Genomic DNA, 23,569 nt, shown 5'->3' with positions numbered 1-23,569 from the left:
GCCACTTTACAGGAACTGGCCTTCCTCTCTTTTGAGGAAGTGTATAGTTTGTTGTCTTCTTATCACTGCAAGCACACTATGTTCTTGTAACTTGCACAGAACTTTGTCACTGCAGCATTAGCCACACCAGTCTTATAGGGATTGGGTGGTGGAGCTGCAGGGTTTGAGCCACAAGTGTCACTTTATTACTAACACCTCCAAGGAATCCTATGCCTTCTCCGTGGTTAGAGATGCAATAATCTGTCTATAACTGAACAAAGAAGTATGGCAGAGAGCCTTTCAGTGTGAGGATCCATCCTTGGATGAAGTTTTAAATACTGGTCAGTCTTTTGATGTCTCCCACACTGCAGGCCAGCAAACTGAAGCCTGGGGGGAGATTGCCATCATTGATAGTGAACTACATTGGTGCATAGCAACAGGCCTGTTGAGCAAAGAGGAAGTTGATTGTGTGCAAACAAGGAAACTATATTGCAACAGACAACCCTGACGGCAACAACAACGACACTATGCAGCACTTCCATCACGACCTTCTTGCTTTGTGCAACATGAGAGAGCTGTATGCGCCAGGCCTACCTTGTGACAAGTGTCACAATGCAGTCCACATTGCATGGGCTGTTGTTCAGCCTTCCCCAGAACAAATGTATGTGGATAGTCATTCTATTTCGTCGATGTGTGCAGGTCAGAATAGGCTCTTTATTGAAGTGTATGTGCTGAACAAAAAGCTATCACTGCCAGTGGACACCAGAGCAGCTGTTTCCCTCCTGAACTCTCAAACGTAGATATGGTTGGGCTCCCCAGCATTTGCTCCCATCAAATGCCATCTGGTAAGTTACAATAAACAGTGTATTCCTGTTCTTTGTTAATTTACAGCTGTCACAGCTTACAAAACTTTAATCCAGCTATCACATATTTGGTTCTTAACTATCTCCTTGCCAAGGGTTAGATGCTTTCATTGCTTCTGAATTTTCCATTACTGACACTGCACATTTGTAACAGACAGGCTCTCTATCAAGACCTAGATGCATCATGTTCTGAATTTTCAGATTTGTTTTCTGAGGGTTTAGGGTTTGCGAACAACTTCACATCACATATCAGGCTTAAACCTTTGGTCTAACTGTATTTTTTTTCCAGGCATGGCTTGTACCTGTGTCCTTATGTGAACAAACTATGTCTCAATTGGATTGGTCAACATCACTCATTGTTGTTTGCCCAATTTCAACAAGTGAGTGGGTTATGCCACTAGTGATTGTCAAAATGCATTAGGTCAGCTTTGGCTTTGTGTAGGATTTAAAGTTGCCATCAGTGCACAGTCTTTTATTTACGCATATCCTCTGCCTCGAACTGGTGAATTCCTTGCAAACTGGTCAAGGCCAATTATTTTCCAAAACTAACTTAGCTGAGGCCTACCTGCAGATTCCATTAGATGACACATTCAAACAATAGCTTATCATAAACACACCTTTTGGTCTGTATCAGTATCAGTGTTTAATGTTTGGGGCAGCTAGTGCTCTGACTATTTTCCAACACTTTTTGGAGCAACTCACAGAGGAGGTTCCTTGCTGCATCGACAATCTTGATGATATTGTAGTAATAGCCAATACGACAGAACAACACTTATGTAACCTTTGTTCTCTATTTACTGTTTTTCAAACCATGGGCTTTAAGTGTAATCTTATAAAGTCACAATTTGTTCAGCCCTCTATTGTGTATCTTGGTCATAAGCTTTGCAAAGAGGCTGTTTGACCCCTGAAATGGCATGTTGCTGCTGTTGTTTCTTTACCTCATCTGTACAACATGTAGGAATTACAGGTAGCATAATAGCACAAGTTTATTTTCGTGCAACCACTCTTCTCACACTCTCCACCAGTTGTTTCATAAAAATATTTCTTTCAAGTGGTCATCAGCCTGTGAGAATGCATTTGTGCAGCTTGAAAACAATTTACACTCTGTGCAGTGCCTTGCAGCCTTCCACCCTCATAAACATTTAATCTTGGCCACAGACAAATCACAGCGTGGGGTGGGGGCAGTTCTGGCACCACCATGCAAATAGCTCTGAGCACCCTATTGCTTTTGCACCGAGAATGCTCACCACAGCTCAGCAGCTCTATTTGCAAGTTTAAAAAGAAGCCCTTGACTTGTTTATACCATAAAAAAAATGTCATGTTTTCTATAGAGTACAAAATTCCACTTAGACACAACAGATCATAAACCTTTAGTTTTATTGTTTTACCCTTTAGCAGGTTTACCTGACAAAGTTGCTCATTGCCTTCAACAATGCACCTTATTTTTGTCAAGATGCAATTATGATATACATTTCTGCCCTACATCACAGCATGCAAATGTGAATGCATTGCCTTGGCTGCCCATGTGCCCTGATCCATTGTTTGATCTTGAAGAACTGTTCTGTTTTCAACTTGATACAGAAGTAAGACAGACTATTGATGGTTTCCCCATTATCAGCTCCAGGACTGCACCCATAGTAGTTGCAGACCCAAATGTTAAACGAGTTGTGAGCATGATATGACAAAGGCAGCCTGACCATCTTCCAGGCCAGGCATCTGACCTGTTGTGGAATTTCTATGTTTTCTATCATCAATAAAAAGGAGTACTTCCCATGCTGTGATTCTAGAAACGGTGTGAAGGGTTGTCTCAACCTGTTACAGCAAGATTATTGGGAAGCCTCTCACACCAAAAACTTGGCATGTCAGCATGGGTTCTGACCTGTAGTTGTCTGTGAAATGGAGCAGCTGGCTGCCATCTTCCATCAGTGTTCCAATCAACTGGTGGCATCTGCACTGTTTCTACCATTGGACCAGCACCCATTCTTTCTTGGGAAAGAATCCATACTGACTTCACTGGACATTTTTTGGTTATTGGTTGTTGATGCCTTTTCCAACTTTCCCTATGCTGATTGTTGTCCATCTACACAGCAGATGTGATGGTCAAGCCGCTGTTAGTTATTTTATCCATCAAAGGCCTATCTTGTATGGTGATTTTGAACAATGGTCCTCAATTTTTGGCTCAATCCTTCAATGATTTTTGCTCCACAATGGTATCCACCTCATCACAGTGCCTCCCTGTCATCCACAACCCAATGGAAAAGCAGAATGCCTTGTGCAGATTTTCTAAATGCAAATGCCCTAATATGTCACAGAATTTCTGGTAGCAAGGCCCTTACATTCTTTCTCAGTTCTTAAAGAAAGACGTAAATCAGAGACAAAAGTCTAGCCAAACTCTTGCACAGTTGACAGCCACAGACACTGCTCCATCCCCTGCTGCCAGACAGGTGTACTGCAGCAGCATCAGCAACATCATGGTTTGTGCCTGGAACTCCAGTCTGGGCCAAAGGTTTTGAACGACACACTTGGTGGATTCCAGGCATCACCCACAGCCAGCAAATGCATCATGTGTTCATTGTGTACACTGACTAGGACCTTGTGGCACGCCACTACAATCAGCTGTGCACTCAGGAGGGCACTAATGCCTCCTTGCAGATTGCCACACTGATTCCTCTTCCACCACCAATCATCATTTGCTGTGGGCAGCATGCCACCCAGCCTGTGCACACCACCCCTTCTGAAATGGTCTCAGGCTGCTCCACTGGTGGCCCAGCCACACAAGGGTTTATGTGGCTTGACCTCTCAATGCCCTTGCTGTGCCATTTCTTGTAGGGAGGGGGCTTCTAGGGCGGAGAGGGTGGTCAGTCAGGGCTTCATCAGCACACCCACAGGCACCTTCCACACTGACGCAGGTGCCTCCTACACAGATACATCCACTGCCTACGCTGGCACCAGTGCCACTTACACTGATGCCAGCACCTATCACCCACCTGCCGGCACTGCCTACATTAATTCTAGACCCTGTGGATCCCCAGCTCACAGCATCCAGTGCCAGTCCAGTGTTGACATGACTCCTACTTATAGGGTGCTGCAGTCATCTACATGCTCTCTGGAAGGGATAGGAAGACAAACATGTCCACACTTGCGGCACTTCCGCCCCTACTTGCTGGTTCATGTGGACCAGGAACTGTTCATGCCCAGGATGTCTGTTTCAGGTACTACAGATGTGTCAACCATCAGAGTGTCACAGAGCTGCTCCAGGCCTCCACCAGAGGCCACTGACTATGGATGGTGCCATAATCACCTACAGATGAAAGCCAGCAGCCCCTTGTGGGCAAATGCTCTTCATATAGCTGTGCAGCAGCTCCAGCCAGTGGTCTTGTACATATCACTAACTGTATATGCTGTCACATCATGACCTAATAAATAGCTGTTGGTTTATCACAGCCATGTCTTTTATTGTGTTCAGAATTAGAACATATATTTCTGTTCATGGACAATAAGCCATTTCCTTGTATAGGCTGTTCATGCATTCATTGACAAGTATCCTATTTTGTTTTAAGATATTTACATGTCATGTGTAACTCAACTTCAACAGCTGTGCTAACATCTCTTAATAAGGTATGTATGCTGGTACAGTGACAAAACAAAAAGGGCTATACTTTTTTAATTTTACACAGAGACTTCACACCTGAGATAGCTGTGCTCATTCCTGCTATGATTGCGCAAAACTCTTATCAGGGACCCCACCATGTGTTGATTTTTCTCCACAATACTGTGTGAATCATAATATTCTGTAAGCATCATAAGAATTTTTATGGTGATTTAGCTTGATAATGCCCAAGTAGGGAACTTAACTAACCACTAAATACTGAAATAAGATGATTTCAAAATAAAGGCACAGTATATGTACAAAAATGACTTCCTTTAAGGAATATGGTGTTACAGAAGAATGCTGAAGATTAGATGGGCAGATCACATAACTAATGAGGAGGTATTGAATAGAATTGGGGAGAAGAGAAATTTGTGGAACAACTTGGCCAGAAGAAGAGATAGGTTGGTAGGACGTATTCTGAGGCATCAAGGGATCACCAATTTAGAATTGGAGGGCAACATGGAGGGTAAAAATCATACAGGGAGACCAAGAGATGAATACACTAAACAGATTCAGAAGGATGTAGGTTGCAGTAGGTACTGGGAGATGAAGAAGCTTGCACAGGATAGAGTAGCATGGAGAGCTGCATCAAACCAGTCTCTGGACTGAAGACTGCGACAACAACAACAACAAGGAATATGGTAGCTGGAACCTATAAAACTGTGAGACTATGAGGTCCTCCCCTCCAACTGCTACTAACTGCTAGTTCCCAACCACCAGCCACCTGACAGCCTGCATTCTTCCTCACTAGCGTCTTTCTTCTTAAAGGTATAGATCTTACTTTTCTGCTTCTCTGTCAAACTGCTTCTCGTGCAAATCTTGTAGCTCCAACAGAGGTCCTCTGTGAGTTCTACAGTGTCCCTGACACTGCATTCATGTCAGTGAAACCATTTACTAAATCCTCACAACGAAACGCACCACTCACTTATGCCTTCTCTCACAGTTTTCACTTGTGATCGAAAGAATTAACTACCATACATTAAAAAAAAAGTTCTGAGTGTGTTAAAAATAGGTGAGTATTCTGTGATGTGCTATATTTGTTCAACTATAAGAATATGTCAAGTGATGACAAGAATATGTAAAATGATGAGAATCTGATAAACCCTGTATTAATGCAAGTTCACTAATGTCGGCCAAATGTATGCAAACAAAATGCTTAGAGTAAGTTGTACATAATGAAACTTCAAATCAAACCAGATATTTCCAAAAACACACTGCAGAATGTCAAATTTTCACTTGTGTGACAAGAAGTATGTGCAAAAATATGAGAAAATTTGCAACATTCATTATGATTGGGCATTCTGTGTGCTGGCTGTGCATAAACAAATGTCAGATCTGGGTTGTATTAGAGCATTCCAATAATGGAATGTAAAGTTCTTTGTTAGTGAATAAAATTTGCACCATAAAATTCAGCTATTTCTCTTCAAGATCCACTTAATTCTTGGCCATAAGTTATCCTTAGAGAGCAACACAAATGGGACACCAAGAAAGTGCAAGACACACTAATATCAAATGTGCTATTGGCAGTAAGAGTCATTGGACATGATGAATTTCTTCTAATTATTGTTGGTCCACATTGTACAACCTTGACTTTCTTTTTGGGATATAAACACACTTTGTTGTCAATGAGCAGCTGGAAAATTGTCAACAAGCACCAGATGTTCAGACGTACAACTGATACTGAACTACAATTATAAAAACAGATTGCTCAAGGTATTGAAAGAGTTGGATGGCATTTCTAGCTCATGAGCTCCATGGATCTTTCTGTCAGTCCTTTTCTTATTAACTGATCCCATCTGGAGTGATCTGGTCTTCACCCACCATCATTGAAGATGCCTTACCACAAGTTTAATATTCAGTCAGCATCTCAGACTCATTTGTCATCTATAGAGCTATAATAATAGTCTTGTGTGGTTCAACGGCTTGATGAAAGCCTTTCAAATGGATGCTGTTTTCGCAACTTGGATGTCCCTGACTTGCTCCAATAATCCTGCTAGGGAAAGGGAACCTATAGTTTAACATGGAATCTGGACCTCATGTCATTTCTGGCATATCTTCACATCATGAGATGTTAAAATCAGACTGAAATATCCTGCAGTTCAACTGGGGTTTGATCCCATGGCCTTTCAGTTTCCTGGCACATGATTAATCTCTAGATTACCAGGCCTGACATCTTTAATCGTTACAAACATATTAAAATACAAATGTACCCCCCTTGACATCACTTTAGTAATGTATTCAAGAAGTAATTAATTTGACCTTAGCTCAGTCACTCAATAAAAAAGTTCATGTTGTTAAAATTGTATAAAGGCCCATCTTTATAATTTATTAAAACGTTCACCAAGCTGTGCATATCTGAAGCTCAGTTTCAGTGCTGCTATTCATGGTAGTTGTGTTTGAGCCATGATTTTGCACACAAATGGCCATCCTCAGGTTCACTCAGATTCGGTCACTAAACTGCTTGTACATATTTAGGAAAAGGGTAGGGGGAAGCCAGTGGGATTGGTGGACAGACAACTTCATGTAATTTATGTAAATAGAAATCAACTGTTGTCCAGTAGAGACAAAGCTCATTGCAACAACACAGATTAAGATCAGCTGGTTTGGAACTGTGTGCTATTGGCTGCAGAAAGTGAGTGCTGAGACTAAGGTCCTAGAGAACTAGGATGGGACAAGAACACGGACCATCGTGTTCTGAGATGTTTAACAAATTAAGACACTTCAGATATGAAACCAAGTAGAAACCTGCTTTCTAACGGGAGTTGGACCGCACCCGCTCTAACTGTGTAAAATCTGCAAAACACTACCATATGGATGGGCATCTACAGAGAAGGTACACTAGTTTATGTTGCATTACAGCACAATCTAAGCAGCAAGGGGTTATCAGGCTGTGTATGTCTGTAGAAGGTTACAGATATACAGTCTTGGTTACTGGACAACCTGTGAATGATAATTGACATTATAATTCCAGAAAGTGATACTTGTTGAAGAAGCCTACATTAATAATGACAAGAAGATGTACATCATGTTTTTACCTTTAGTGCTGCTAGTTCCCTTGATCTGGAAAGATGATATATTGGATAAAATGTGAATAAATTCTTGAGAGGATAAATGAGGCAGCCATTCATACACACGATGTTCATGAAGACGAAACGTTTGATACTGCTTCTGAAAATAATGAAGTAGGTGCATTGCTTTAATTATTACTTGCAAGAGAACAAACATTTAATAAATAATAACAAAGGAATTAATGTTATCATAACTTTGGAAATATGCAGTCCCTATCCAGCTATCATTCCACTGAATGTAACAGTTATTCTTACATCATCATGACTGTAAAACTACTCTTAATAATAATAACAATAATAATAATGATAATAATAATAATAATATAGGAATAACTGTTACATTCAGTGCAATGAAAGATGGGCAGCAAATAAATATTCACAACATTTAAAGGTAACAACTGTAACAGGTATAACTGGTAAACAAGTAATACCAAAGGGGCAACCATCATGACACGTCATATACCAGCTGTTATGTAAACACTGTTCAGCCTTTTACATCAGCATGACTACCACAAAGTTATCCCTTATGATGAATTGGCATAGGCAGAGAATGTATGCTGGCAAAACATGACAGCCTGTTGCAGAGTGTGCAGTACAGCATGACACCACACACACCATGTGGATTCTTCTTCCAGACACCAGTTCTTCAGAACTTTGCTAGTGGGAACTGGCATTGCAGCATGTCCTTGGTTTGTGCCCCTCACCTTGCCTCAATTTACAGTAATTTCTTTGGTCTCAGAATTTCTTCATAGTAACTATTCCTTTCTTCACTCCCATTTAGTTTTCTGTATCTTTCGTTTTCTGACACCTCTAAATCCCCCCCCCCCCCCCCCCCCCCCTCTGCCCTCCATCACATACAATGCACTCAGTTTTCCACTCTTGTTAACTCCTGCACAATGTTTTGACAGTAATATCTGTCTTGCATAATACCTCAACTTCCACCTTTAAGCTCTCAGCTTTTCAAATTCCATCTGGTAATCAGTCTCTCATTCTCATCCCATCAGGTAAGTCTCCCCTGGCCTGCAGTTCTTGCCAGCTTTCCCAAACTGTACCCATTTCCTAAATCTCACCAGTCTTTTTCCTTCACCCTTCGACCTTTCCTCTCAACCCTTCAGCAAGAAGGAGGAGCCACTGATTCCAAAAGCTTGCAAATTTAAATACCTTTTTTTTTATATGTGTGTCTTCATGTCATTGCTTGGTGGGTAGATTTTTTTATCTATTCAATTAAATTATTTCAGGACATGTGATATTTGCTATGTTATTATTTTGTATGAACTGAATAACTATTTCTTGTGATTTTGATGTACTGCCATGTAGTCACCTCCCCCCCCCCCCCCCCCCCCCTCCCTAATGAAGACTTTACGTGTTTCCTTACTATGGACCAAGTGAGGTGGCACAGTGAGTAGCACACTGGACTCTCATTTGTGAGGATGAAGGTTCAAACCCCTGTCTGGCCATCCAGATTTAGTTTTCTGTGATTTCCCTAAATTGTTTAAGGTAAATGTCAGGATGGTTCCTGTGAAATGGCACAGCTGATTTCCTTTGCTGTCCTTCCCCAATCAAAGCTTGTGCTCTAATGACCTCATTGTTGGTGGAATATTAAACACTAATTTCCCCTTCCTCCTCCATACTTCGGGCAATTTCTGTGCCTTCATGCCCAGATAATGCCAGCTCCACTTAACTTCCCTGTAGTGGGAATTTCCTGCTGCTGTGCCACCATATTCCTGATGCAGGCTCACATAACTTAGTACCACACTTAGCCAGCATAAGTATTTAAACCAGTCCATATGTGAGTGAACTTCTTTATTATGTTGGTATGTGCCTCTCCTCAGCCAAGTTGAAAGACATTTCCCGTTACACTGTTTTATTCATTAACGAGGTGCTGAGTACCAACAACCAATTTTACATCCAGTTCTAAGTGAATTAAGAAGTTCCAACAGATTACCATTAGCCTCAAGAAACTATGCATTTATCTTTTTCGTCCTAACTGAGTATTTCCGAGTCAAAGGCTACCACCCTACCGGCCATCCCACACTACACCACCACCTACACAATATACAGTCCCATTTGCTATCAGACAATCAAAAGGCTATTTACATAATCCAGAGGGATTGGCAGAGTTACTTTGTATCACATATAATTAATAGGATTAACACCTAACCCATTCAGACTGATACTGACTAGGCACTACCATGTCATCACACTATGTTCCTGCACCATGTAAGAGCACTATGTAGCAAGTCTCTCCCACAATTCATAATGGGTTACGTTACACAGCTTGGCGACTCCACTGAAGAGCATACATCAGAGAAATCAGTAGTCAAAAGATGCGAAACTTGTCCGGCAGGTTTTGGTGATAGCTGTTTTAATATATGGGTGGTTAGAGAGACTGTATCACACCCTTGCCATTTAGGGACTAGTTCTGACATGCTTTGGATGACCCAGTTACTTCCTCAACCAAAGACACATCACCACAGTTGTCTGCTCTGCCAGTCTGCATCATGAATTATTATCAGTGGGCAGCTGCGGCCAGATACTACTTTTTTGTCTTCACCTGTCTAATTCTTACTCTCATGCTGAGCTATCCACACTATTCTTTGTGTCCTTTTTTGCTGCTAGTCAGTTAGCTAAACTCTCCCAGCAGTACAGGTTACCTATTTCACCTTTTTTAAGCCAAGATCATTGAGGCATTGCTTCTCCTTTTCTACTGCGTCAGCTAGCTTCTCTTTCCCAAGTTCATCTACATCTACATCCATACTCCGCAAGCCACCTGACGGTGTGTGGCAGGGGGTACCCTGAGTACCTCTATTGGTTCTCCCTTCTATTCCAGTCTCATATTGTTCGTGGAAAGAAGGATTGTCGGTATGCTTCTGTGTGGGCTCTAATCTCTCTGATTTTATCCTCATGGTCTCTTCACGAGATATACGTAGGAGGGAGCAATATACTGCTTGACTCTTCGGTGAAGGTATGTTCTCGAAACTTTAACAAAATCCCGTACCAAGCTACTGAGCGTTTCTCCTGCAGAGTCTTCCACTGGAATTTATCTATCATCTCTGTAACGCTTTCGCGATTACTAAATGATCCTGTAATGAAGCACGCTGCTCTCTGTTGGATCTTCTCTATCTCTTCTATCAACCCTATCTGGTACGGATCCCACACCGGTGAGCAGTATTCAAGCAGTGGGCGAACAAGTGTACTGGAACCTACTTCCTTTGTTTTCGGATTGCATTTCCTTAGGATTCTTCCAATGAATCTCAGTCTGGCATCTGCTTTACCGACGATCAACTTTATATGATCATTCCATTTTAAATCACTCCTAATGCGTGCTCCCAGATGATTTATGGAATTAACTGCTTCCAGTTGCTGACCTGCTATTTTGTAGCTAAATGATAAGGGATCTATCTTTAAATGTATTCGCAGCACATTACACTTGTCTCCATTGAGATTCAATTGCAATTCCCTGTACCATGCGTCAATTTGCCACAGATCCTCCTGTATTTCAGTACAATTTTCCATTATTACAACCTCTCGATACACCACAGCATCATCTGCAAAAAGCCTCAGTGAACTTCCGATGTCATCCACAAGGTCATTTATGTATATTGTGAATAGCAACGGTCCTATGACACTCCCCTGCGGCACACCTGAAATCACTCTCACTTCGGAAGACTTTTCTCCATTGAGAATGACATGCTGCGTTCTGTTATCTAGGAACTCTTCAATCCAATCACACAATTGGTCTGATAGTCCATATGCTCTTACTTTATTCATTAAATGACTGTGGCAAACTGTATCAAACGCCTTCTGTTGTGAGGGTGAACTTTTTCCGAGTGAGCTATCTGGTATGCAGCTAACACTATTAACTATGTTGCTAACATTGGGCACAAGCCCTCACTGATCTTGAGGTGAAGCTCCACTGTTTTTCTGCTCACCATCATTCAAGAGCATCTTTCCTGGGGTGACCACATAGGTAAACTATGAACAACCCCAGATGCCTGGATGAACAACCCCAGATGCCTGGATGAACAACTATTTCAAATGTAGAAAAGATGTCCATTGAATCTTTGTGATGACTAGAGCTATATCATTTTCAGCATTGCATTAATGTTGGTGCCCTGTTAAACATTTGCATACCTCCACACGCAGCTTCCATGGATATAGCATATCCTGATGCATGTCTCACTATGCACACTTGTGTCATCATTAAAAGTTTATGTACTTACTTTCTAAAACTATGTTTCTGGCTACTGATCTGTGTACTTGTCCTTGGAAAAATATTAAGGGCCTCCATTGTTGCTTCTGGTTGGTTATGTGAAAGCTCTGGTACCTCACCTAGCTCCCAACCCCACCTGACCCACAAAGAACTAGCCAGTCTCAGCCTTCTAACTTGCACATTTCCTGAAGCCCTGTTTCCACTCTGGTACAAGTCAGCTATCTCATGTAGTACACAATACAAAGATTGACTGTGAAGCTATGGTTTGGACAGAAAATCTCCTTTCCTAACCCTATTCAAAAATAATCCCTGTTGGTTCCCTGCACATTCCCTCCACAGTCAAATTTCTTCTCTGGCCTTTCCCTAAGGCTAGTGCCAAATCAGTTAGCATAACCCCCAGTCAAATATGTGGTTGTTACCGTTTCATATTTTACTTCTTTATGTACCAATCACTGATACTCGAAACTGAACCCTACCTGTAAGCCTCCCAGATGCCGACTGTTAGTAACGAACGACAAATGTATTCCAACCTAATGTTTGCCAATTTGCAGTGCTGCCACAAGACAAAGAACTATTTGTGTTCAGACTTAATGATCTGAATAGACAGATCTAATTGTGAGACACTTATTATATTGGCAGAATTGACTAAACTCCTGTCTCCTGAAATTTTGACTGCATTACAGTCATCTACATTCATCCCCGTCAGTAATAGGAGGCTGCAGTCCTTACCATGTCTTTAACTGTCACCCTACTCTGCTACAGGGATACATTTGTTCCTGAAAATTAACATTTTACTTTTATGGGTAGTGGTTTTCTGTTTAACAAATCCCAGTGTAACATCATCACTCTCTCTCTTTTTAAATTGTCCGCACTAACAGAATACCTCTTCAACATGATTTTGAATTTATTTCTACTGTATTTACCTGACTTACCTTTAGAAGTATGCACTCATGACAATTGATTGAGCCACTCTGTCTCACATATGAACATTTATGAAAAGGTTATTGTAAAAGCCTTTGCAAAACATGTCAAATAGTTGTATCTGAGAGCCAGCCACCAGGTACCTACAACAATTGTTTAGCATGCCCCTCCCACCCAACGTCGGTATAGATAGCTATGAGTTTATTCATATGAAGTGAACTTTCCTTAATGGGTTTGTTATGTTTTATATCAGTGACATTGTATCTCATGGATAGTGCTTGCTTTCAAACATAACTTCAGCTGTAACTCCACGACTTGCAATGGCAGCAAATAGAACTACTTTAATGTTCTCTTATTAGTAACTTTGTTACATCACTTGTGGAAGTGATGCAATCTAAAGAGAAAAACCCCTACTATACTCAATCCCTTTCATATTTAAACACTACCCCTTGGCATCCCACTAATACCCACTGGATAGAGTGTTGCAGTTCTGGAGACATTTCAAGGGATGGCATCAATGCATCACACACCACAAACCTCTGCAGCACCACAGCGTACCTTGCACTGCTGGCCCCCACCTCACACACAACACACTGCCCACTGCTACTGCACATTGCCCCTCTTAGCAGTTGTGTAGGTCTTTCAACTGTATGCATAAGGCAAGACACAGCAAGGCCATCACTTTGAGCTCATCAACATTTCTGGACTGATAAGAAAGACTAAAAAAAACATAAACATTGTAAAACTGTACAACTTTTACCAAACTTGTAGATCCACCCTACTAATTCAATGGAATATGGTACTATAATAACTTCCAACTTCCCCCTCCCCCCACCCCTTCATTCATAAGGCTCCATTCCTGCACTGACTGTCCGAGGGAGTCTCAACGTCTAATCATTTTTGTTAACGCCAATAACTGACTCCAGTGGAATATCGAGGATTGTATAGGAACCACCTGCTTGGAGGGGGTAGGTGGGTGGGGGGAGTACATTTTAAAAATTTTATTGGGGACTTCCATTCCTTTACTTCAAGTTGAGATGCTGTGAAGACTGTTCACAACCTATTGATGACTTTGGAAGATGCAGCTGACCTGTTGCTGTTCACACAGTCATGATTGCTGATCAGGGGATGCTTAGAATGGACCTCACTCATCCCTGGCCAAAAAGGGCATGAGAGGGAATCATGTGGTGCAGCAGATGCAAGTACCTGGGGAGCGAAGTGTGATTGCTTCTCTCTCCTGTTTGCTGACCTTCGACCTGCTAACATGATCCTCTTCTGCATTACCATGCCATCCTCAGGATTTTGTCTGTAATGGTCAACTTTTCAAGCAGTTAGTTGTTTCCCCAGGTTTTAGACACTTTTATCAACGATAAAACCCTGCAAGGTTCTCTTCAAAGTTTCAGAGGATTCTATTGGTCCAGATACCCTTCCTTAAAATTGCTCCCACTATCCTGTACATCTGTAACAGATTTTATGGCCAGTGTTTTTATTTTAGAGGCAACTGTGGATATTAAACTTAATCTAAATGATATTTCAGAGGACCTTGGAAGAAAAGATAATGCATTTTCAACTTAGAGGAGACCAATGCCACAAAAGCTAAGTACAATACTTTATTTTGAACCATTTAGTTGTTCTTGCTGCTATAGAGTTTGTTATGTAAATCTCATGTCCTGTGAGTGCACACACCAGTTCCAGACAAGAAAGCTGAATGATGTTCCAACAGCAATGGTAGTCCTTTCAAGTATCTTCTCTAAAGAACAGTTTTTGTTTTCATTGACTAGGGTAACTTGTTTTGTGTTACTTTATGAACATTTTCCAGGTTACTTTTATTTTGGCCAGCCTGTATAATTTATTATGAAGTTTCAAATAAGAAACCTGAGACACCAATAACAGAAAAAAATCACAAGAATCTAAAGAGACTCATCTTTCATACTAGGTAAAGCCTTACTGCTCCATATCTTCATTTGTATGTGCAATCCATACTTATTACTTATTGAATTTAATGATGACATCTTCATAGACAGCTCTTTAAGTGAAGAATAGAACAATTTCTGCTGGCCACTGTGGCCGAGAGGTTCTAGGCGCTTCAGTCTGGAACCGCGCTGCTGCTACAGTCACAGGTTCAAATCCTGCCTCAGGTATGGATGTGTGTGATGTCCTTAGGTTAGTTAAGTTTAAATAGTTCTAAGTTTAGGGGACTGATGACCTCAGATGTTAAGTCTCATAGTGCTTAGAGCCATTTGAACCATTTGAACAATTTCCATGAGAAAAGTGCCAGACCTGGAACACATCCTTGACTTTGGGTATAGCTTGGATATTTTTTTCCCATAATGAAAGCTGATAGTATAGTCAAAATCAATAGTGCTGAATGCTGCCTCTAAACATCTACTCCTTAGTGAACTCACTACCTGGTAAGGGAGTTAGTTATTGAAGTCTTCAAATGAACACAGTTGAGCGAGCTAATTTTTTAGTCGGTAAAAATCAAAGATACCTTTATGTTAGCTTTTCAAATGCATGGACAGAAAAATTAATTCTGTACACATTATACTTGAAGAACACAAAGAGACACAAACACAAGTCATTTAAGAAGAAAAATCTTTCCTGAATTTGTTCGCTCACTGATCTAAATTGTCAAATACTTAAATAATAGAAAATCTGGGATGGAATAAAAGCAGTAGAATGCTACTCTCTGCATAGAGGAGGCATTGAGTGGCAGGCAGGCTTACTGAAAAAACACTGCTAGATCCAGCAATCTTATTTCCATGAGCCTGCCCGCCACTCAGTGCTTCCTCTATGTTGTGAGTATCTATCTATGTGTCTATCCATTTCATATTGTTGTCAAATGCTTAGGCATACAGATGTGTCTTTATAAGTACAAACTCATTTTCATCTCTACAAAAGGAGTGCCTTCAAAATCATGGAAAGTCTAAGTTGCTATCAAAGCTAAATTTTGAATAATCTTTCACTCTGCAGCAGTGTGCACATTGTTTTGAAACATCCTGATATATTAAAACTGTGTGATAGATCAAGATTCCTACCATGTACTTCACCTTTCATGGGTGATTTTTTGTTACTGACAGCTATCCAGGCACGGCTCCCAGTGTGCCCTCACTGCTTTACTTCAACCAGTACCTCTCTCATATCTTCCCATAATGTTTGACATCTCAGAAAGTTTCAAAATAGCTGATGTAATATGTCCTCTTATGACCAATAAAAGAATTTGATTACAAGAGGCCTTTGTGCCCCCCTTAGGCTGCAGTTATAGTGGAGCTGTGTGGCAAGAGTGGAGCAGTGTGGCACGGCGAGTAGGGCAGCGATCACATAACAAACCAGCGCATGTCAGTGCAAGTGATTATAGTGGCACTGCATGTGGAGCAGCACAGAGCAGAGTAGCACTGAGCAAATCAAACAAGCCTGTTTCTGGGAGCAGTGACCAGAGCATTCGAGCAACTCTGACAGTGGTCGGGCAATGCCAGCAGAATTCGGCTTTCGCTGTGGGTAGCAGTGTCAGAACTGTTGCAGGTGCTCATGTTTCTTTTGTTGCGCTGTTGAGAAAATGATATCAGCAAAAGCTTTGATAGCACCTGTCTTTACTTGGCACCCTTTGTGAGTCCACCAAGACAACTATCATCACTACTGATTCTTTTTGGGCAAGTTATGTGATGATGTGGCAGCAGAATTACAGACCATAAGTACAGAATGCATTTCATTAATCTCTCATTTCTTTCACTGTCCTAAAATGAGAGGCAGTAATAAAGTTGAAGTAGCATAGCTGAGAAATATCTGAAAATCATGTTTTATTTTCAAAACCATCTCATTTGGACAGCTTCAATTGAAGATCTATTAGAGTTTCATCCTGTGTGATAAATGCCTTGCACAGAATGCTTGATGTCTACTGTATTCTGCTCAACACTCAAGGATCCTTGTAGGTCAATGAGCATTGTGGAGAACATGTAAATTTCACAATGTTTTCAGCAAATTATGCTGAAGTTTCTACTGGCTTCCAAAATTTGCTCCACCTAGTGCTCATTATTCCAAAAGCACGTTCTATTAATCATCATGGTCTGGAAAAGCATTTGTTGAAATATTCTTTTCATGGATCTAAAACACACTGACTGTTAATACTTGAAATAATGCCTCAACAATGGATATGCCTAATCTCCAATGAATGCAAAAGGCAATCCAATTGATGTATTTAGTAGTGGATGGTCTTGAGGTATATTAATATCCCCTTCTTGCATTGAGTAAAATACACAAGAAGAATAAAATCTATCATCTTTCCTTTCCTTCCCATGTCTCCCAACATCTATTATAATATTTTTCAATGCGAACTTTTCGAAATTGTTGCAGTAGGTTACTTAATTTTAAAATATTACAATAACTATGACCATTAACAAAACAACAAGCAGTTCATCATAAAGTTGATGAGTAAAACTTTGAGATGCATTAGAATCGAAATTTTTCACGAAGTAGTTTCTTTATAATGGTTTCAAAAAGACTGCAGCTTGGCTGGCTTGCGTGTTTGCTGTCCATGCAGCCAAGCGAACCTGCTGGCTGCCGCACCACTCCCTGCCTCACTGTACCCGAGAGTGAAGTAGTGCTCTGGTAGATGCCTGACATGCAGCTACACTCTGCGCTGTTGTGCTGCTCCACTATAATCTGGGACTGAGGTAGTAGGTCTAATCTGTGCAGATTTTACTGTCACTTTTACTAGTATCTCACTCAAAGAGAATATAACATTTTACCATTGTACTTTTACTTGAATAAAGTGTTACATTTTTGTGGCAGGTGTGTGTGTGTGTGTGTGTGTGTGTGTGTGTGTGTGTGTGTGTGTGTGTGTGTGTGTGTGTGTCATGCATTTCAGAGTTTGCAAAGAGCAATGATGTTAGATGTCATGGTCTTGTAAGAAAATTACTCATGTCATATGTATCATTGCATCTTTTCATATTTCCTGATATTCTAAGATATATACAAAAATGTTAAACTTTGTTGTTAGTGACTTACAGGTGCTGCTGATGTAGGAATTGAGTTTCCATAGATAACCTGTTTAAGAATTTTTCCAGCGCCTTCAATAATTATTTCGCCAAATGTCATGTCTTTGCCATCTTCCAGCAACCAAAGCTTGAAAGAAAACAGCTGGTTGTAGCTTGCTCGCTGGTCACCTAAAAATCTGTCTGAAGAAAATTGGTTTCAGTGATCGTAATTTTTACCTCAATGTATACAATGATCTAAGCAACATGTATTACATGCCTTACAAACATATAGGTGAAAGTTATTTGTGTGCTTCAAGTTTAAGATCATTAGTTTTAATATTCTGCTTTCTGCAATATGATAAAAAAATCATGTATTACCTTCTAGACAGGTTAAATACAGAAATTTTTCTTTGTGTATTATACCTTCGAATGTTGCAAGCAATACCCTGCCCAGACAAATATCAAAGGCTTTTTGGTTATTACATGCATTATTATTATTATTATTATTATTATTACTATTATTACTATTACTATTATTATTATTATTATTATTATTATTATTATTATTATTATTATTATCATCATCAGCATCATCCTAAAGCATGGGTTTCCACAGTTAAGTTTCTTTAAAGGATTAGTTATATCTCTCTACAATTTCTGTGGAGCTGTTATTTTGCATGTGAAGAGGAAATTCCTCCTATCATAATTCATCCTCTTCTTTTTTCAAACTTTTGTTATAATGTAAAATAATACTACATGACTGTAACATGCCAGTGGTTGAGTGAGACTCATGAGCCATCTCAAAAGTGTTAAAGATTATGTTAGGCAGCTCTAAGGTCTTCATACTTTTCTGGAACTTCCTAAAACAATTCCTTCAGCCTGTTTTTCAATGTGCTGAAGATGTTGTTGTCAATCATTCATTATTCCTTGGTTTTTCAGCTTCTGTGTGTTGCGAGAGGAATTTCAATACCAATAATTTCATCGATCTTACTGATTTCAGAAATGGAAACATGTGATAAGTGTACAGTACTTACATCAATTCAGTAGGAATTATAATACAAAACACAGTGTCCTCTTTTATAGGTGCAAAGGACTCTTGATTATTCTTATTCATACAGCATTAAGCATGTAAATACTGTTGAAATGAAGACCATGTCCCAGTAATGAACATGCTTGACACACTTCAAAGTAAGTTATCACTTCAAAACGGTAAAAATTGCAATTGTACATAAAGAAATGTGAAAACAATCCAGGCAGAACATCTTGTAATTTCTGAAATGCAGTACAATTGCAGACAAAATCTGCTGACCTACAATTTTTGCACCCATTTTGAGTAATGAAAATAAACTCATGTATGGATGAAATTTTTGAGTAACATTTCCTGCAGTCATATAAATACAGAAGTATGTATTTGGTAACGTTTGCCCCAGGTGCTCACGGTGGAAACCTTACATTTCCATCTATATATTTTCCAGACTACTACATACCTTACAGATGTTCAACAGTGTTTTTCCACCTTTCTTTTATGAAGAATAGTGTCTTGCAACTGAACAGTTTGAATGCAAGCAACAGAATTGTGTCAGCAAGCATTTCATCAATCCAATCAAATAATTTCAGATTAGTCTCCAATCAGTGTACGTCAACATTAGCACAGTCCAGTCATTAATTATGAAAGTAATATTCTCCTCAGGTAATATTGTGTTGAGTTCTTTCACCAACATGATTCTATACTAAATAGCTTACTTTGCATAGTTCCACTCATTGATGTGACATGGAATCATTTTCAGGGCAGTTCACTAATCAAACACAAATTACTCATTTCACAGAAATTTGCTGTAAGCACAATTTCCAATTTCAGCTGTCAAACGTCATACAGGCAACTGGTTGAAAGGATGACATATTAACAATAGCCTCACAATGCTCTCTTATGAAGCTGTGAGAATCACAACAAAGAAAGAAAGGAAGATTAGGGTTTAATGTCCCGTCAACAGTGACATCATTACACATGTAGCACAAGATTGGATTATTTGAAGGAAATCAGCCATGCCCATTCAAAGGTATCACACCAACATTTTTCTAAAGTGATTTAGGGAAATCGTGGAAAACCTAAATCAGGATAGCCAAACAAGGATTTACCATGCCACTCTCCTGAATTTGAGTCCAGTGTACTAACAATGCTCAGTTGTGAGAATCAGGAGCAAATATAACACTATGGACAAAAATACCTTCCACCATTCACAACTAACTCTAAGCCATGCCACTCTCCTGAATGTGAGTCCAGTGTACTAACAATGCTCAGTTGTGAGAATCAGGAGCAAATATAACACTATGGACAAAAATACCTTCCACAACTAACTCTAAGCTTGCATTAAAAAATTGCAAAGTATGCAGATAAAAAGAACACTAAAGTCTGTGGTGTAAGATTGAGAGCAGGCTATTGGCCTTACTCCATGCAGAACGCAGCCTTTCTTCACTGGGCCCATTACCCTGGTCATCTTTTGACCATGGGAAAAATCCGTGGTACTCAATTGATAGAGGCTGAGTGGACCTGAGGTCATCCTGGAGGGATTGGAAAGGGAAAAGATCACTGTCTCTTTCCTGGGTTAACCCATGACCTCCAAAGTTGAGTCTAGTGCTCTACCCACTAGACTACCATGGCCACCTACCTTGTAAAATAGAGGTGCTGAAATATCTATCATGAAAGTTTTAGAAATAAACTGAAATATTTTCTACTTGACAAGTTTCGCTCCATACAAGAATTTCTGAATAGTTATCAGTATGTGACTGAGTTACATTTATCAAATTTTATTGTAGATTAAGATTAATTTCCAAAAAGTCCACTTATGTAAAAAAGGCCATTATGTAGCCATGTTTTCACAGGGAGAATGTATCTTATTTGTAGACCTACTGACACATTTCACTTCATAGCAAGTTTGGAAATATGTGTTGTGGGCTGGCAGGAGAGCCAACCCGTATAAATGGAGGAAGCCGAAAGGCACGCGTTTAAGGTCATGCAGGCTGGTGTGAGGTCTGGAACAGGACAAGGAATTTAGACTTCAGAAAAAAGGAGGTAACTGGTGGAATGATTAACTTTAATCCATTAATGTTGAATGTAGCTCTTGTCTGTACATTATTTACAATATCAATAGCAACTGATAAAGGCGCCTTGCTAGGTCGTAGCAAATGACGTAGCTGAAGGCTATGCTAACTATCGTCTTGGCAAATGAGAGCGTATTTTGTCAGTGAACCATCACTAGCAAAGTCGGCTGTACAACTGGGGTGAGTGGTAGGACGTCTCTCTAGACCTGCCGTGTGGCGGCGCTCGGTCTGCAATCACTGATAGTGGCGACACGCGGGTCCGACGTATACTAACGGACCGCGGCCGATTTAAAGGCTACCACCTAGCAAGTGTGGTGTCTGGCAGTGACACCACAATATGACCCACAGAGCATGCAAAAACCTTAACTAAACCACCTATCTGTAAATATTTTATTTTGCTTTTTAAGATGAGTTGCTATTTTCATTGAATATTGTTGTTGGACCATCACAGCAATAGACAACACAAAACACCTACAGATATTAATATATACAAAAGTACAGTAGATCAGCTATTGGCATTATACCACTACATTACGAAGTGTAGCCCCCCAAGTCACAGAACATTATGGACAAGCAACATGTCATACAACTTGCTTTCAAATACATGTTCAGAGAGATTTTGTACAACTAGTGGAAGCATTTATATAATTTATGGTCTTTAAGCTCAGAACTTATTGCAATAGGAAACAAACTGAATAAAAGAGACAGGTTGACAGAACACATCCTGAGGCATCAAGGCATAGCTAGGATCACAGATATTAACTGATTTTGATACACTTTCTGCATGTAACCAAGTCTATAGTTGCTTTACAAGTTTTTTATAGCCAAGCAGTCATTTTATCTTTGTGGTGTTTTGAAAATGTCTCTAGTTGTCTTTGAAAGGAGTTGAGCACTGACCTTATTACTCACTGTGAACTCCAAACAGTGTTTTGCTGAGTATAGATGTAGATGTATGCACCACACACTACCAAAATGATTGTTTGGTTGTGCCATTAAAAAATAAAACACTCAACAAAAATTCATATCCAACAAAAAGATTACACCAAGGGCATAGAAAAGGTGTAAGTGAGGGAACTGCAATAAGACAAAATCCTTTATTAAAAAACTTCCTTGTGGGGATTTATCTGTGTGCAAAGAAAGAGCTTTGAGATGTTCTTGTGCATTATTTAAACAAAACTGAGTGCTGGATTGCACACTTAACCTAAAACCTTTGTTTCTGCTGATTCCTGGTTAAATCACCCACCACTCTAATCTCAATTGCCTCTTTCATTACACTGTTCCATAAATTTGTTGCCTTCTTCACAGTGCGACTATCTTCATATCTGGTTTACTTGGCTATGTGAGTTGGTGTAATGCTTGTGTTACATACATTTTTATTCAATAGTTCTTATCGTCTGTCCGACATAAGACATGCCACATTAGTACTATATATGATTTACACCCAGTTTTCAGAGTCTTAGATTTTCTTTCATGCAACATAGTACGGTATATCTTTCAATTTCATGGGAGGGACTGATATACATTTGAAACAACATTTTCAAAGCATTTTCCCAATCTTCCATGGAACAGTGTCAGCATATGGATTGTTTGTGATCCCAGCTGCTTCTTCGCTGGTATCAGTGCCACCTGGAGATGGTGTCAGTTTGCTTAAGCTGTTGTTCTAAGTAACTGTCCTTTTTCAAAACATCCCTTAGCTGCTGGAGATGTTCAGCAAGGTTTTGTTTCTGTCACAGCATGATCAGAACATCTCTGTGGTGGATGTGATGGGTCACAGCATGCAAAGTGAGTTTACACATACACATGTTTCGTAGCCTTTCTCTGCAACGGTCTGTTTAAACATGGAATAATGTCCTAGGAAATCATGATTTTAGTGCATTCCACGTGGCCATACTATAACTGTATCATCAACATAATCCAACACGTTTCTGTTGGTGTATCAATACCAACATTATGGCACAGACAATGAATCTGTTGGACAGTTGAAATGAAATATCGTGTGACGAGGGCCTCCCATTGGGTAGACCGTTCGCCTGGTGCAAGTCTTTCGATTTGACGCCACTTCGGCGACTTGCGCGTCGATGGGGATGAAATGATGATGATTAGGACAACACAACACCCAGTCCCTGAGTGGAGAAAATCTCCGACCCAGCCGGGAATCAAACCCGGGCCCTTTGGATTGACAGTCTGTCACGCTGACCACTCAGCTACCGGGGGCGGACTGTTGGACAGTTTAATGAATAACCCAGTCAAGATTAGAGTGACTGATAATTTAATCGACAGGGGCAGCAAAGTGAGAAGTCCAACACCTAGTTTACTTAAATCACATCTGAGTGCTCACTCTCTGCTTATAGCTAAATACCTATTAAGAGCCCTTTTAGTGAAGAGGTCTGTCTTATAGCATTTTTTCTGTAACTTCTTTACATTTTAGCATCAATTTTCTGTCGGATGTGGATTTCTGTTGACTGTATTATTGTTCAAAGGCACTGGGAAAAAATTGCTAAGGTGGCTTGTAGCATATACCATTCACATTTTGGAGACCAGATAGTGAGAAAAGAAATCTGTGCTTTATACCTGTTGAGAGCAAACAGGGACGTTGTTAAATTATTGTGAAAGGAAAATTGACAACTCAGTTGCAAACACAAAGACTTATAAACCAAAAATTTTTGAATACAGTGTTAAGGATCACATATCTATAGCTTCTCGCATAGTAAGAAAAGAATGTAATACCATAGTATACCTGTCTTCTAAATATTCAGATCATCTTTCTAGATGTCCAATGTTGTGTATGCACGATCATCTGT

General features: G+C 40.0%; 1 protein-coding gene across 3 annotated transcripts in view; it reads right to left on the bottom strand.

Moving 5' to 3' along the window:
* The window catches only part of LOC124794744 (laminin subunit gamma-1-like), a 337,502-nt gene that overhangs the window by 136,683 nt on the left and 177,250 nt on the right, over positions 1–23,569 (bottom strand). For all 3 annotated transcript variants that reach the window (XR_007016605.1, XM_047258351.1, XM_047258352.1), the window contains 2 exons: positions 17,701–17,870; positions 7,530–7,662 (listed from right to left, as the gene is read on the bottom strand). Coding sequence is in view for 2 of the 3 variants with exons in the window: in XM_047258351.1 (XP_047114307.1) it covers positions 7,530–7,662; positions 17,701–17,870 (303 nt within the window). In the remaining variant the exon portion in view is untranslated. The remainder of the gene's footprint in view (positions 1–7,529; positions 7,663–17,700; positions 17,871–23,569) is intronic.

Source organism: Schistocerca piceifrons, chromosome 4 (assembly GCF_021461385.2).
Source record: "Schistocerca piceifrons isolate TAMUIC-IGC-003096 chromosome 4, iqSchPice1.1, whole genome shotgun sequence".
In the NCBI taxonomy this organism is placed as follows: Eukaryota; Metazoa; Arthropoda; class Insecta; order Orthoptera; family Acrididae; genus Schistocerca; species Schistocerca piceifrons.
Note: the sequence above shows the minus strand (reverse complement) of the source record. Positions and strands in the feature narration are given on the sequence as shown.